Source organism: Podarcis pityusensis (assembly GCF_964106645.2).
Source record: "Podarcis pityusensis genome assembly, chromosome: 8".
Classification (NCBI taxonomy): domain Eukaryota; kingdom Metazoa; phylum Chordata; class Lepidosauria; order Squamata; family Lacertidae; genus Podarcis; species Podarcis pityusensis.
Genome location: NC_138033.1, coordinates 70,738,578 through 70,752,804, shown reverse-complemented (window position 1 = coordinate 70,752,804; position 14,227 = coordinate 70,738,578). Strand labels below are relative to the sequence as shown.

Sequence of the window (14,227 nt, the reverse complement as noted above, 5' to 3'; positions counted from 1 at the left end):
ACTCCATTAAGTGTCCCAAACCAGGACACCCTGTTTTTTATTGTGAGAGCACGGTGGCCATTTTGTTTGCCACGATCTCACACGATTTCGAGGTGAAATTCCCCCTCCCCCAAAATTTTCAGGGCTGCAATTTCGTGCAGTGCCCCCAAACATGCATTTGGGGGTGCTGTGTGTGAAAAAGTGCTTTTTTGGACTGAGGAAGCGAGAGGCTCATGACAACCAAAATGGCCACCTTGCTCTCACGGCAAAAACGGCAAGATGGATTCCTGGATTTTGACTTCAAAGTGTTGGAAGGTATGGGAGAGAGACAGAGAGAGAGAATCAGCAAAACGGAAATACAGGACAAACTGTGTCCTGTACTGAATCAATATAGGACATAGCATTTTACATTGAAACACGGGACAATCCTGTATTATACAGGACAAGAGGAAACCTTAGCATGGGACAATGGTCAGACTCAGCATGGGGAGCATCCATGTTCCTGACAAGGCTCATAGCTTAGTGCTACAGCATCCATTTTGCTAGGGCTGCCATACGTCCGGGAAATGTAATTTTCTTCCCCCCCCCAAAAAAACTCAACAATTTTTTTCAGATTTTCACTTAAAAAACAATTAACCACTGATTGAATTAAAACACACAAACACACACATCTATTAGAACCATACTGATAATTACAATAAAAACAGTGCCAAGCCTTTCATTAAAAGCAGGCAGTTCCCCAAAGCCTGTTGGAACAAGAAGACTCTTCACCTGCCGGCGGAAAGACAAGGAGGGAGCCAATCTAGCTTCCTGAGGGAGGAGTTCCAACGTTTGGGAGCAGCCACTGAAAAGGCCCTTTCCCAAGCAGCGTATTCTGCTGTTTTGAGCAAACGCCTCTTCAAATTTACTTCAGGCAAAAACCCCACAACCTTACCTTCTTTTGTTTTCTTGTGTTCCCCTCGTTCTTTCTGCAAGGATCGTTCTAGCCGTGATCTGTGTTCGTAAACAACTGAGGAGGAGAGGAGGAGAAGGAAAGAAAAACAAATATGAAGCAGCAAAACTTCGCAACACCCGCCCTCTACCCAAGTGATTTTCAGACGAGGATTTAAAAACAAATAAATAAACCTGGGTTCTGTGCCAAAGCTCAGGTTGTCAGCATAAAGGATGCATATGGAACAAGCCTGCTTGGTGTCTCTGTGTTATTTATACTGCCATTTCCCCCGCTTTATCTACTATATATTTTAAATACAGTGGTACCTTGGGTTACATACGCTTCAGGTTACAGACTCCCCTAACCCAGAAATAGTACCTCGGGTTAAGAACTTTGCTTCAGGATGAGAACAGAAATTACGCAGCAGTGGCACGACAGCAGCAGGAGACCCCATTAGCTAAAGTGGTGCTTCAGGTTAAGAACAGTTACAGGTTAAGAACGGACCTCCAGAACGAATTAAGTATGTAACCAGAGGTACCACTGTAGTTGTTTGTTCACTAGGCATTTGACAACTCACTGGGATATCGTAACCGTATTTTTGCGTGGCGGTTCCTGAGATCGTGGATAACCTTCCCTTTGCTTCTAGTCTGTAAACGTTGTAAATGTTCCTTGTTTTATTTTTCCATCCCGATTTTGTTGCATTATAGCTCTAAAGTTGCCCCTCATGTGGTAACACTGGGAAAGCACAGCAGAACAACTAACAGAGCAGATTGACGTGCGGACGGCCTGGTATAAATCAACCACTGATGCACTATTGTTGCGGCTATGACACATTGCAGCCAACACACTGGGGTACAGGGTCATTCTGGAGGGTCCCCATATTCAAAGGCTGCCCTGATCTTCCTGCCATTCAAAGAAAGAGCGAAACAATATACTACTTTATTTATTCATTTAAAGAGGGGAGGGTGGGGAGGAATAAGCGTTGCTCACGACACATCCAACCAAAATGGCATTCTTTCAGGTCATAAATGTCTCAAGGCAAGCACATTGTGTGTCTCCCTGCCCCCCACCTGCACCCTGCCCCCCCCCACAAAAATCACAGCCAGAGGCCCAGGAAATACAAGAACACTCAGCATGATGGAGGCAAACAAGCCAAACCTAGCTTGCTAGAGGAAGGGGGGGGCAAAATATGCACAAAAATAGTTTAAAATCTGCATTTGATGTGACAGATGAGTTCCTTCTCTCTCCCTCTCCTTTTTTCTTTCTTTCTTTGATCAAGAAAGAACAAGTACAAGGCTCCAGTTGATTTCTCGCTGCTGAGTGAAAAGGACCTCCAGGCATCCCTTTCAACCTTCATGGATGTTTAACAATGACTTTTAATGCACTTTTAAAGGCACTTGGAACCCTACTAAGCAGCGGGCTTTCTGGTGAGGGGGGTGGGGAAATGCCAAGCCCAAGGATCTCGTTCTCTGATGAAGCCTCGATGGATTTGGGCGGTAAGACACAGAGCTCTGTTTTGGACTAAGTTACATGGGGGAGAGGCGGACGCATTTCTATGGTGATCCAACTGACAGCTATACCCTGCACTTGCACCCGTATTCTGGAGTTCAAAGTGGCAACAAGGGAGATGCATATTTTGGGTTGCAAAACTGGATCAAGGAAGGCATATATACATGATTGAAGGGAACAGGTACGAAGGGCAGGCACAAAGCGGAAGCAGCAGTACGCTAAGGACTAGGAACCTGCGCCGTTTATAATGCGGAAGCTGAGATTCTCAGGAAGTTGCCTTTATCGCAGCCAAATTCTGTGGCTTTTTTGCAATCCACCACACATGCATATCCCACCAATTTCACGTGTGCCTGAGGGCACTTTCTGTAATGTCACCCTCTAGGATTTGAGGGTGGGGAATCACCACTGTCCTTTTTCTGTCTGTCCACCTATCTGCGCCCCAAATAGGAGAGAGGTATATATTTGTTTCTGCCCCCTCAGAGGTGCCTCAGAACGGACCTGCCTTGCAAGGAAGGATGTATTTTGAGCCGCATACCACAGAGTCTCGCCAGGCACAACGTGACAGGATATGAACAAGTCCTCTGAGAATTTATCCCAGCTCACACTAAAGATTTCTTACGCCCAACGAACCGTCCGCATGATATAACCGCCTGCCTTTCACTCTCCTCTCTGGATCTCACAAACTCTCCTTCAATGTAAAGATAGTTAGACTCTAAAGCTAAGCTGAAATCACTCCCAGGGTTTCCTCTCAGAGTATTCTCTTCTATGTACAGCTTAAAAAAAGAGTCACAGAGATTTGGGTGGGGGTCAGTGAAATGTGCAAAGGGTGTTTAATTTTTGAAAAGTCGGGGGGGGGGAGGAAATTCTGAGGAATTAACTCTAGTGAGAAATTTTGGCCTCTATAATATTTGATGCAACAAACACTCTTTGCTAGTTTAGAGTTAAGACTCCTGGACTGAAGGAAGCCACAAGGATAGAGAGGAACACTAGGAGAAGCCGAGGTCTGAGCCCATTGCTCCCTTCCACTAGATTAAAACATAGTGGGCAGGATCCACAGCTACACCTGAAATTTCCCACTGTAATCGCAGGTGGTGAAATGCAGCAGGAGGTTGTTGTTACCAAATATTCTCCATGGAAGGCTGAAGCTCCAAAATATATTTTTGCTTTTAACTGGGGTGGGTGTAAGCTGAAAAGTTTTGGAGCACTTCTAGGCTAGATCTTGAAAAGGCACAGCGATGACATTGTCTGTTTGGCTAGCCAGTTTATCCAAGATGATCTTTCCAGAAACAGAACCCTAATCCAATGCAGAAGAGGAGGGTAATAGTTCGCTGACAGTGGCTTTTTGGGCTAGCGGGTGGCTAGCCAGCCTGGAGACTAGTTTTCCCAAACCACACCTGCCTGTGCATCCCCTTGGTGGAGTTCAATACTGCTGGGGTGGGCAGGTGTGGAGGACTCCCTGGTCCTGAAGGGGGTAACTGTGTCCCTGAAGGACCAGGTGCACAGCCTGGGAGTCATCTTGGACTCACAGCTGTCCATGGAGGTGCAGGTCAATTCTGTGTCCAGGGCAGCTGTCTACCAGCTCCATCTGGTATGCAGGCTGAGACCCTACCTGCCCGTGGACTGTCTCGCCAGAGTGGTACATGCTCTGGTTATTTCCCACTTGGACTACTGCAATGCGCTCCATGTGGGGCTACCTTTGCAGGTGACCCGGAAACTACAACTAATCCAGAATACGGCAGCTAAACTGGTGACTGGGAGTGGCCGCTGAGACCATATAACACTGGTCCTGAAATACCTACATTGGCTCCCAGTACATTTCCAAGCACAGTTTAAAGTGCTGGTGCTGACCTTTAAAGCCATAAACAGCCTCCGCCCAGTATACCTGAAGGAGTGTCTCCACCCCCATCGTTCTGCCCGGACACTGAGGTCCAGCCCTGAGAGCCTTCTGGCAGTTCGCTCCCTGTGAGAAGTGAGATTACAGGGAACCAGGCAGAGGGCCTTCTCAGTAATGATGCCAGCCCTGTGGAAGACCCTCCCATCAGATGTCAAGGAAATAAACAACTATCTGACTTTTAGAAGACATCTGAAGGCAGCCCAGTTTAGGGAAGTTTTTAATGTTTGATCTTTTATCATTATTATTATTATTATTATTATTATTCTGTTGGAAGCTACCCAGAGTGGTTGGGGAAACCCAGCCAGATGGGAGGGGTAATAATAATAATAATAATAATAATAATAATAATAATAATACTGTTCAATACTGCTGAATGTGCCAATGAAGCAGACCCCTTGAGCCAGCAGGATTGAACCCTCTGCTTATCAGCTCATGAGTGGAAAGTTCAATCCTCCTATGTGGTGCTTCACTAACCACCCCGCCCCGCAGTCAACTTTGACAGGGGGGCGGGGACTGCCCAACTCTCAGTCAGCCAGCATCATCATGACATGAGGTGATGATTGAGAGGTGGGGGCCCGCCCAGTTGCCAAAGTTGGCCCATGGCATGGGGAGATAAAGATCTGACCCTCTGGGCCAAACAAGTCCCCCAACCCCTGGTTTAAATTGCATAAAGAATATGACATTGATGGTAGGAAAATTATCTGGAAAAGGATGACGACTTGACTGCTGGGAAGTATTGTTCCCCTCATATAAGCGACGTGTATATTAGCTTGCAATCGGAAAACACGATAACAGGAGGGGGCTTAAATAATATGCATAAATTGGAAATTTACAAAACCCATAAGAAAAAAAATACAGCCCATCCTCTCTGCCTGCAGGCCTCTGGACTACAACTTCCATCAACCCTAACTACTGGCCAGGCTGGCTGAGGCTGATGGGAAATGACTTCTAGCAACATCTATCAGTACACGGATTCACCATCACGGCAGTAATAGATAGATCCAAGGCAGAGGGAATTGGCTGGACTCAATTCCCAACGGGCTTTGTCAATTGCTAGGGGTGGTAGCCAATGCTAGACCTACTCAAGATAGGGTTGCCATATTTCAAGAAGTAAAAAATCTGGAAATGTTGTTGAGCTTTTTGGGGGCAAAGTTTTTAAGCTATTTTTAAGGAAATTCAGCAAAAAATCGACACTTCCAACGTGGGTGGCTGCCATGTGCCCAGGTTTTCTGATTTTCGGAAATTCTGCCTGGACGCTATTTACGATGGACAAATCCTGGATATGTCTGGGAAATCCCGGACATACGGCAGCCCTATACTCAGAATCACCCTCTTATCATCACGACACCCTGTGAGGTTGACTAGACTCAGAGTCAGTGACAGGCCCCACACCACCCCGCTGGACTGGGGATCTGAGACTGATCTCCTGGGTTCTAGTCCAACACTCTAAACCAGCGGTTCTCAACCTGTGGGTCCCCAGATGTTGTTGGACTACAACTCTCATCATCCCTGAGCTCTGGCCTTGCTAGCTAGGGGTGATGGGAGTTGTAGTTCAACAACATCTGGGGACCCACAGGTTGAGAAAGGCTGCTCTAAACCAAGTATGAGGAACCTTTGCCCCTCCAGACATTGCTGAACCACAACTCCCATCATCCCTGGCCATTGGCTATTCTAGCTAAGGCTGATGGGAGCTGTAGAATCATAGAATCATAGAATCATAGAATCATAGAGTTGGAAGAGACCACAAGGGTCATCGAGTCCAACCCCCTGCCAAGCAGGAAACACCATCAGAGCACTCCTGACATATGGTTGTCAAGCCTTTGCTTAAAGACCTCCAAAGAAGGAGACTCCACCACACTCCTTGGCAGCAAATTCCACTGTCGAACAGCTCTTATTGTCAGGAAGTTCTTCCTAATGTTTAGGTGGAATCTTCTTTCTTGTAGTTTGGATCCATTGCTCCGTGTCCGCTTCTCTGGAGCAGCAGAAAACAACCTTTCGCCCTCCTCTATGTGACATCCTTTTATATATTTGAACATGGCTATCATATCACCCCTTAACCTCCTCTTCTCCAGGCTAAACATGCCCAGCTCCCTTAGCCGTTCCTCATAAGGCATCGTTTCCAGGCCTTTGACCATTTTGGTTGCCCTCCTCTGGACACGTTCCAGTTTGTCAATGTCCTTCTTGAACTGTGGTGCCCAGAACTGGACACAGTACTCCAGGTGAGGTCTGACCAGAGCAGAATACAGTGGCACTATTACTTCCCTTGATCTAGATGCTATACTCCTATTGATGCAGCCCAGAATTGCATTGGCTTTTTTAGCTGCCGCGTCACACTGTTGGCTCATGTCAAGTTTGTGGTCAACCAAGACTCCTAGATCCTTTTCACATGTACTGCTCTCAAGCCAGGTGTCCAGTAGTTCAGCAACATCTGGGGGACCTAAGTTTTCACCCCACGCCTGCTCTGACTACTACCCCACACTGCCCTGTCTTTCTAGGCACCAACACAGATGACTGAACAGAGCAAAAATAAGGATGTGAGGAGGGGGCAGGAGGCTCCAAGAGGCAGAGAACTGCAGAACTATGAGCTGAGCTGGCTGCTGTCCCATCCAGCCATTACGAGCAGCTACTAAAACGCCTCTTTAAAAAATCCCCCAGGAGCAATAACTTGCAGAGAGAGCTTCTTCTCTTTGTTAACGTTTCCAGCAAGGCAGATGTGCCAGCAGGCTTCAGCGTAGAGAAATAACCATTCCCGCAGGCTTTCCGCAGAATTTAAGAACATTCCTCTCTCTCTCGCTTGTTGTCTGTTTGCCATTTTGGAAGTGATCTCTAAGGGAAGAGAGGGGGAGAATACACTTTGCCAGCCAGCTAAGAGCTGATTTACACACTCAGAAAAGGAAAAAAAGGGGGTGATGTATCTATCCCTGGAGTGAACCAATTCAAAATTCGAGGAAACATCGGAAGCTGCCTTATATTGAGTCAAACCCTTGGTTCATTCAGACTAGTGTTGTCTACACTGACTGGCAGCACCTCTTTAGGATTTCAGGTGGGAGGGGATCGAACCCGGGACCTTCCGTGTGCAAACCAGGCACTCTGCCACTGAGCCACACAGGGGTGGGGGGGCACATGCCAGTTCCCATCCTGTTAAGATGCGGCAATGACGGTCAAGGGAGTTTGACAGAAGGGGATTAAACCCAGTCATGGAACAATCTCTCTGGGAAAAATCATTCCCTCTTGCGCATGTGTGTGTGTGAGAGAGAGAGAATGCCCTCTGCAATTTTAAAAAGCCCTTGCCTTTTAAGATATGCCTGTATATCCTTTGCATGCTGCCCAATAGGACCTGGAATAAATGGTACTGTTTCAGGTACCTGCGGAACCCAGCACACATTTCAAGCATGTGACTTCCCCCAAAGAATCCTGGGAGCTGTAGTTTGTTAAGGTGCTCAGAACTGCTTCTCTGTGAGGGCTAAAGTACGAATCCCAGGATCCTTTGGGGGGGAAGCCATGGGCTTTAAATGTGCCCCAGTCATGCCTGCCTCCAGATCTGCCTGCCCCCTGCTTGCATTAAAAATATTCAGTGTTCCTGGAGGTTTTTTAAAGGCCGGGGAGGGTTGTTGGGGTTTTTTTTGCACCCTTAGATCTGTTTGCTTTTAAAGGGTCATGTGTTAGAGGGTGTCTCGTACCTCTACCAATTTCACTCTTCTCCCAAGTCTGCTGAGATTCCCCTTATATTTCTCAACAGCCCTGTTTTGGCTCTGATTTGATTGGCACTCAGCAGCCGAGTTTGCTATTCAAGGGAGATTTTATCCGTATGTGACTTATGCACACACAGAGAGAAACCATTTATACTTCTTTCTTCTTCCATGCTTCTAAGATTTTTGCCCCCAACCGCAGCTCAAACGTTTTTCGAGCTCGTCTCTGCCAGGGCTTTTCGTCAAGCTTGGTCTGGACGATGGGATTAGAAGACCTTTGAGGGTCTCTCTCTCTCTCTCTCTCCTGCTCCGCAGTTCTATTCTAGAAAAGTGTAGCCAGCTGGGAAAGCAGAGCCGGCATCTCTAGCCGTAATTACCAGAACTGGCGCTCGGCCAGAATGCCAGAGCTCATTCAGGCCCCAAGCAAAGCATGCAGGAAAAACATTTAGAAACCCTTTGGATATCAGATGGAGGGCTGGAAAGGAATGCAGGAAGTTGTCTTACACCAAGCCAGACCTTTGGCCCATGGAGCTCAGTACTGTCAGCACAGGCTGGCAGCAGCTCCCTAGGCTTTCAGGCCTCTTTACCTCTGCCTTATCTAGAGATGCCAGGGATTGATTGACGGATTGCCTTTCTGCCCCAGCCTTTTCTCCAAGGAAGAAGAAGAGGAGTTTGGATTTGATATCCTGCTTTATCACTACCCGAAGGAATCTCAAAGCGGCTAACATTCTCCTTTCCCTTCCTCCCCCACAACAAACACTCTGTGAGGTGAGTGGGGCTGAGAGACTTCAGAGAAGTGTGACTAGCCCAAGGTCACCCAGCAGCTGCATGTGGAGGAGCGGAGACGCGAACCCGGTTCCCCAGATTATGAATCTACCGCTCTTAACCACTACACCACACTGGTTCTCAAACTGGTGGGTGTGGTTCTCTCCCCACCCTCACTGAATCCCCACAACAACTCTGCGAGGAAGGTTAGGCTGAGAGGCAGTGACCAGCTCAAGGTCACCTGGCTGAGTGGGAACTTGAACCCTGGTCTCCCACGTCTTAATGTGACACTCTAACCACTACACCACCCAGCATCTTCTGAATTGTCATTTGGTTTTACATTTTTTATCACAGTAGCGCTATGATATTATTTGTTACGCTGCAGCAGTATACAAATATTTAAAAAATAAATGTGACCGCCACCCATCGCTCTCATCTGGAGGGGCAACCCTTGCACTAATGCACAACAAAAATGGGACAGCAACACACACACAGAGAGAGAGAGAGAGAGAGAGAGATGGAAAAGTGGCAGGACATCACCAGGAAGTTACAGGACATGCATGGATTGGAAACAAAACAGCCTGCCCATCCCAAAACCATTGCAGGAGCAAAACAATATCGCCTATAAGCAATGTGATACAGGCACAGTAAAAAAAACCTTCCGGCTTCTGCCCAACTAAGTCTTCCTCAGAGTAGACCCAGTGAAATTAATTGTTCCATTACCACAAGCACAACTGCTTCCCCTGATGGGATTACCCCCCCCTCTTCCCCCCATACGCTGTCCTGGGGTTCTCCCAACCCCCCCAGAGTGGATATGGGGAGAGGCACTGGGCGAAAGCTCTTGCTCTGGCTTCCGCAAGTGCATCTGATTAGATCAGTCCCATGTTCCTATTTATACCTGCCCTTTATTAAGAATCATGAGGACCAGCACCTTGCTCTGCTTTTAAAGGAAGTGGCAGCCCTGAAAACCAGGGGGGAGGGGGGGAGGTAAGTAAGGAACCAGTCTCCCAGGCCTGCACTGCAAAGCCCAAAACAGCAAAGCGTGGAATACTGTGTTGGCCTGAATATAAGCCTCACTTTTCCCCCAAATTCCAACCGTGAAAAGTTAAAGAGCAGCTTATATTCGCGACCTTACGGTATGCAGCCAGGAGCCTGGGGCAAACAGCGCCAGGAGCGCAGCAAGACGACACCTGCCCCATGCATAGTCCCCCATCCTCTCCCCCAAGGCCAGGAAGGGAGAGAGCGAGGAAGAGAAAAGGCGGCCGGCAATGTTAAAGGTGCTGCTTATATTCGGGTGCGGCTTATATTCAGGCCAATACGGCATATTCCTTGCAGAAATCAGAAATCAATCCCCGCCTTCCCTTTCCCACACCAGCAAAACTGTTGCCAAACGTTTGATCAGGCCTGGATGAGAACCCTGCCAAGAGGCAGGCAGGAAGGGCGGAATCTGCCAAGCAGCTGGATCCAGTCCCAGAGACCACCAGTTACCCGTCAATCCGGGAGCAGCGAGGAGGGGACATTTTGCTATAACATAAGAATGTCCCTCCATTGGACATGAGCTCCGAGTTCAGTAACTGCAAGTTTCTGAAGAATGCCTGCATGCGAGTTGGAGGCAGGGAAGAGATAATGAAAAACAAACAGTGTGCTGCTGCTGCTACTTCTGGTATGTTTAAAGCTCCTTCCTGAACTCCCCAGCTGGTCCTTCCAGACTAATAGCCAGCGCATGGTGCCAGGAGAAGCTATTTGCCTTTTGATCCCAGGGGGCAAGCTCTGGAGCTGACATCAGCAGAACAGCAACGCTATGTGTTGTCTGTGTTGTGATTCTGCATCCCTGGTGACCTCAGGTTTTTCAAGCAGCAAAAGGCCTGGTCTTTCAAACCCTGAAGAGCATAACGAGCAATCCTCCTAAATTGGATTTCCCTGACCTGGTGCACTCCAGAAGTTCTGGATGGCATACAACTCCCAACAGCCCCCAGGTGGCATGGCCAATAGTCATTCAATGAGTCTGGTATCATGAACAGAAATAACAGGGGAAGTCTATGGCGCCTGGGTCATTCCAGTGGCATTTCCCGCCCTCCTCACGGTTCTTCCCTAATGTTTTCCTTTGGCGTTTCCCTGCTGGGCAGCCAAACCCACCAATGACCTCTAAGGCATCAGAGTGGAGCCCAAGTTTAGTGCTCGGTTCCATATTACCGTATTTTTCGCTCTATAAGACGCACCAGACCACAAGACGCACCTAGTTTTTGGAGGAGGAAAACAAGAAAAAAAATATTCTGAATCTCAGAAGCCAGAACAGCAAGAGGGGTCACTGTGCAGTGAAAGCAGCAATCCCTCTTGCTGTTCTGGCTTCTGGGATAGCTGCGCAGCCTGCATTCGCTCCATAAGACGCACACACATTTCCCCTTACTTTTTAGGAGGGAAAAAGTGAGTCTTATAGAGCAAAAAATACAGTATTTGCTTCCAGGAAAAAGTAACTTGGAAACAAGTGCCGGTCACGCAACTTTCTGCTATATTTCTGGAAGTAGGTTTTATGTCTTGCGAAAGCTCAGGTGTGATGCGGAAATCAGCAGCTGGGCAAATGGTATCAACTGCCCTTTGACCGCAGCCTAAGACTATTAACCCTGGAATCTAAAATCATCTAGATGCACCAAGTTTGTCACCAAATATGGTGGTAAACTTAGATAGCTCAAAGCTTACCCACCACCAACGGTTAGACACACCCATGTAGGGAAGGTCTATCAGTGAAGAGGCATGATGATCGTTTGATGGAGCTTCCAGGTCCACCACAGCTGGGGAACCTGTGGTCCTGCAGATGTTGCTGGGTGACAGCTCCCAGCATCCTAAGGACAGGCCTTGCTGGCTGTGGCTGATGGGAGATGGAGTCCAACATCTGTGGGTCCACAGGTTCCCTACCATAGATGTATACAGACACTTCTGAGCACCACAAGGTGGGACACAAAACAGGAAAGAGGAATCTGCACTGGCTGCCTGATAGCCACCAAGTCAGTTTTAAGGTTCTGCTATTTACATGCAAAGCCTTAAATAAATCTGGACTGGGTTCCCTGAAAAACCATGCTCCCTTCCACTGTTCAATGAGGGCACTGTGATCAGCAAATGTGACCTGGTTGAGACGAAGAGGCAGGCTTGTTTAGTGGTGGCACCACTGTTACAGAACACCCTCCCTGCTGAAATGCAAGAGATCCCATCAGTATTGGCATTCTGCCGGCTCCTGAAGACACACCTGTCTAGGAAAGCAATCCCTTGAACTGGAACGTCTGATCTTGTTGTTTTAGCCGTTTTCATTGTCATGCTTTTTATGCAATTGTCATGGCTTGTGTAATTTTAAATTAGGAGTGTTTTTAAGGTTTATGTGGACTTGTTTTATTGCATGCTTTAATTATGTGTGTATTATAGTTGTAGAAGCCATTTTGGCCTAAAAATGGCACATGAATTAATAAACAATAAAAACCAACACCAAGCACCCAGTGACCTCAGACTAGCTTCTGCAGGACTAACCAGAAAGAGACAGCCTGTGGTTTTCCAGATGTTCTTGAATTCCAACTCCCAGCCCCAGCTGATGTTCAGGAGTAGATCTGGAGGCCCCCCAGGCTCTGTTCCCCTGGACTGCATAGACCAGTTGCTTTAGATATTAAATTGTATGCATGTGTGCTGCACATGATGGGAAAGGACCAGAGCCAACTAATTCTAGTTTTGTCCCCATCCTCTTCCCTGCCGAGTCCCACAAGGGGCACCACTGAGCCTAAGGAGGAGGAAGCTGGTAGGCAGGGCCACCCCCTGGACTGGATGGAAGGAAGAAGACAGGCCAGGGAGACCTGGCTGCGGGCAGACTGAGGTTGGTAGGGCAGCACCCATCTGCCCTAACGGACCAGCAGGAAACGCAATCGCGAACGAAGCAAGCCAAGACCCCTTCTCACCTTGCAATTGAGCCGAAAGCACCTCCTGTTGCTGCTTGTATTTCAAAGCCAAGGCTTCTGCGGACTTCACCTTCTGCTGGAGGTGGTTGTACAGGAAAGCTCCGGATGCCAGGCAGGCCACGGCCACTAGGCAAAACCCAGTTTGCAAGAGGCCCTTTTGCCTCCTGGTGCACAGCCCAGTCCCCATCCCGGGAGCTTCCTTGCCAAAGGATTTATTTTTTTGCTTTTCTTCGCCGCTGTACCATCTGGTCCGAGTTTTCGTGAGCACCCAAGAACAGCAGCTTGCCCTCTTTCCGAACAGCCAGTCCGTTGAAATAACAATAATAATGGTCTTTCTTTAAATTCTCCCAGATGGATCCTTCCTTTTCCTCTTCTCTTTACAGGACCAGGCTGGCTTAACAATCCTCATAGTCTGAGTCAGTGAGAAGGAATAGAGGCTGGGGCAAAGGGCAAGCTCATCTCTTTCCAGCTAGAAACTGCAGGGTTTTAAAAGAAGCCCCAACAATAAAAAAAACCCTACCAGAGATTGCACCGTTTTATTCCATCTCCTTCCGCTGTTTCCTTTCTTCTCGAGTCCAGGTGTGCGCGCGTGCACAGGAGAAAACTTTTTCTTAAACTTCCTTTTTCCTTGTGCTGTAGGAAGCGAGGGGGTTGGGGTTGGGGAGGGGAGCGCAAAGCAGAAAAAGCAGGATCACGGATACGGATCACCAAAGTTTCTATGCGCACGAAGGACTTTCCCAGGTTTAAGGAACTTCCTTTCCCGCCCAGCCCCCTCGCCCAGCCCAGCAGCTACACGCACAACACTAGGGGGCAGTTTATTATCGCAAGCTACCCTCTCCCTCCCCTGAAAAACTTGCAAACAATCTTAACACGGAGAGAGGAAGCCGAAGCAGGATCCCCAAGGGAAGCGTGGAAACGGACCAGGAAACTGACCGCAGGATTTGCAGGCGGCTGCAAAAACATTGACTCCTTTCTGGTCTCCTTTCCTCCGGACTCTCCCTCCTCCAACTTGAAACGGGGTGGCGGTGGTGGGAAGGATCGGCTGGGGAGGTGGAGGAAGGATCCGAAAGGAGGAGGAGGAGGAGGAGGAGGACAATTTTGCGATATGCAGAGAGAGAGAGATTGAGAGAGGTGGTTGGCGGCGGTGGAAGGAGGATGCGGGGCTGGGCGGAGCTGAACTAGGAAGGAAAGGGGGCGGCGGTGGGAGCATCAGGGGAAAGGGGAGGGGGTGGAGAGGCGGGGGAGGGGAGGGAGAGGCGGGGGAGGAGCCGGAGGAATAAGATCCCAGGGATCGCCAACCCTTAAAGAGCAGGGTTGCAATGGAGTGGGATGTGCTTTGCGCGCAGGGCGCACGACACTGTCAAATCCGTTGCGCGCTCACTCGGAAGTAAGCCCCGCTGACCAGCCTCCGGGGATCGCTGCTGAAATCTGGCTCAGTGGCGCGGTTAGGGGATCGCAGATCCCTTGCGCCCTTCCTAACCTTGGCTGTGCCGGCTCCCCAAGATCCCTGGAAACTGCCTCTTGT

The 14,227-nt window shown here is 48.6% G+C and overlaps 1 protein-coding gene across 2 annotated transcripts in view; it reads right to left on the bottom strand.

Annotated features, from left to right (window-relative positions):
• The window catches only part of LOC308482709 (uncharacterized protein), a 43,890-nt gene extending 30,018 nt beyond the window's left edge, over positions 1-13,872 (bottom strand). The window contains exons 1-3 of one of the 2 annotated variants that reach the window (XM_081016136.1): positions 13,636-13,872; positions 12,703-13,335; positions 914-988 (exon numbers count right to left, since the gene is read on the bottom strand). In XM_081016136.1, coding sequence (XP_080872262.1) covers positions 914-988; positions 12,703-12,889 — 262 coding nt within the window. In that variant the 5' untranslated portion in view covers positions 12,890-13,335; positions 13,636-13,872. Of the gene's footprint in view, positions 1-913; positions 989-12,702; positions 13,386-13,635 lie in introns of those variants that run through there. The other variant, XM_081016137.1, reaches the window with a different exon arrangement.
• Between the last annotated feature and the right edge of the window lie 355 nt (positions 13,873-14,227).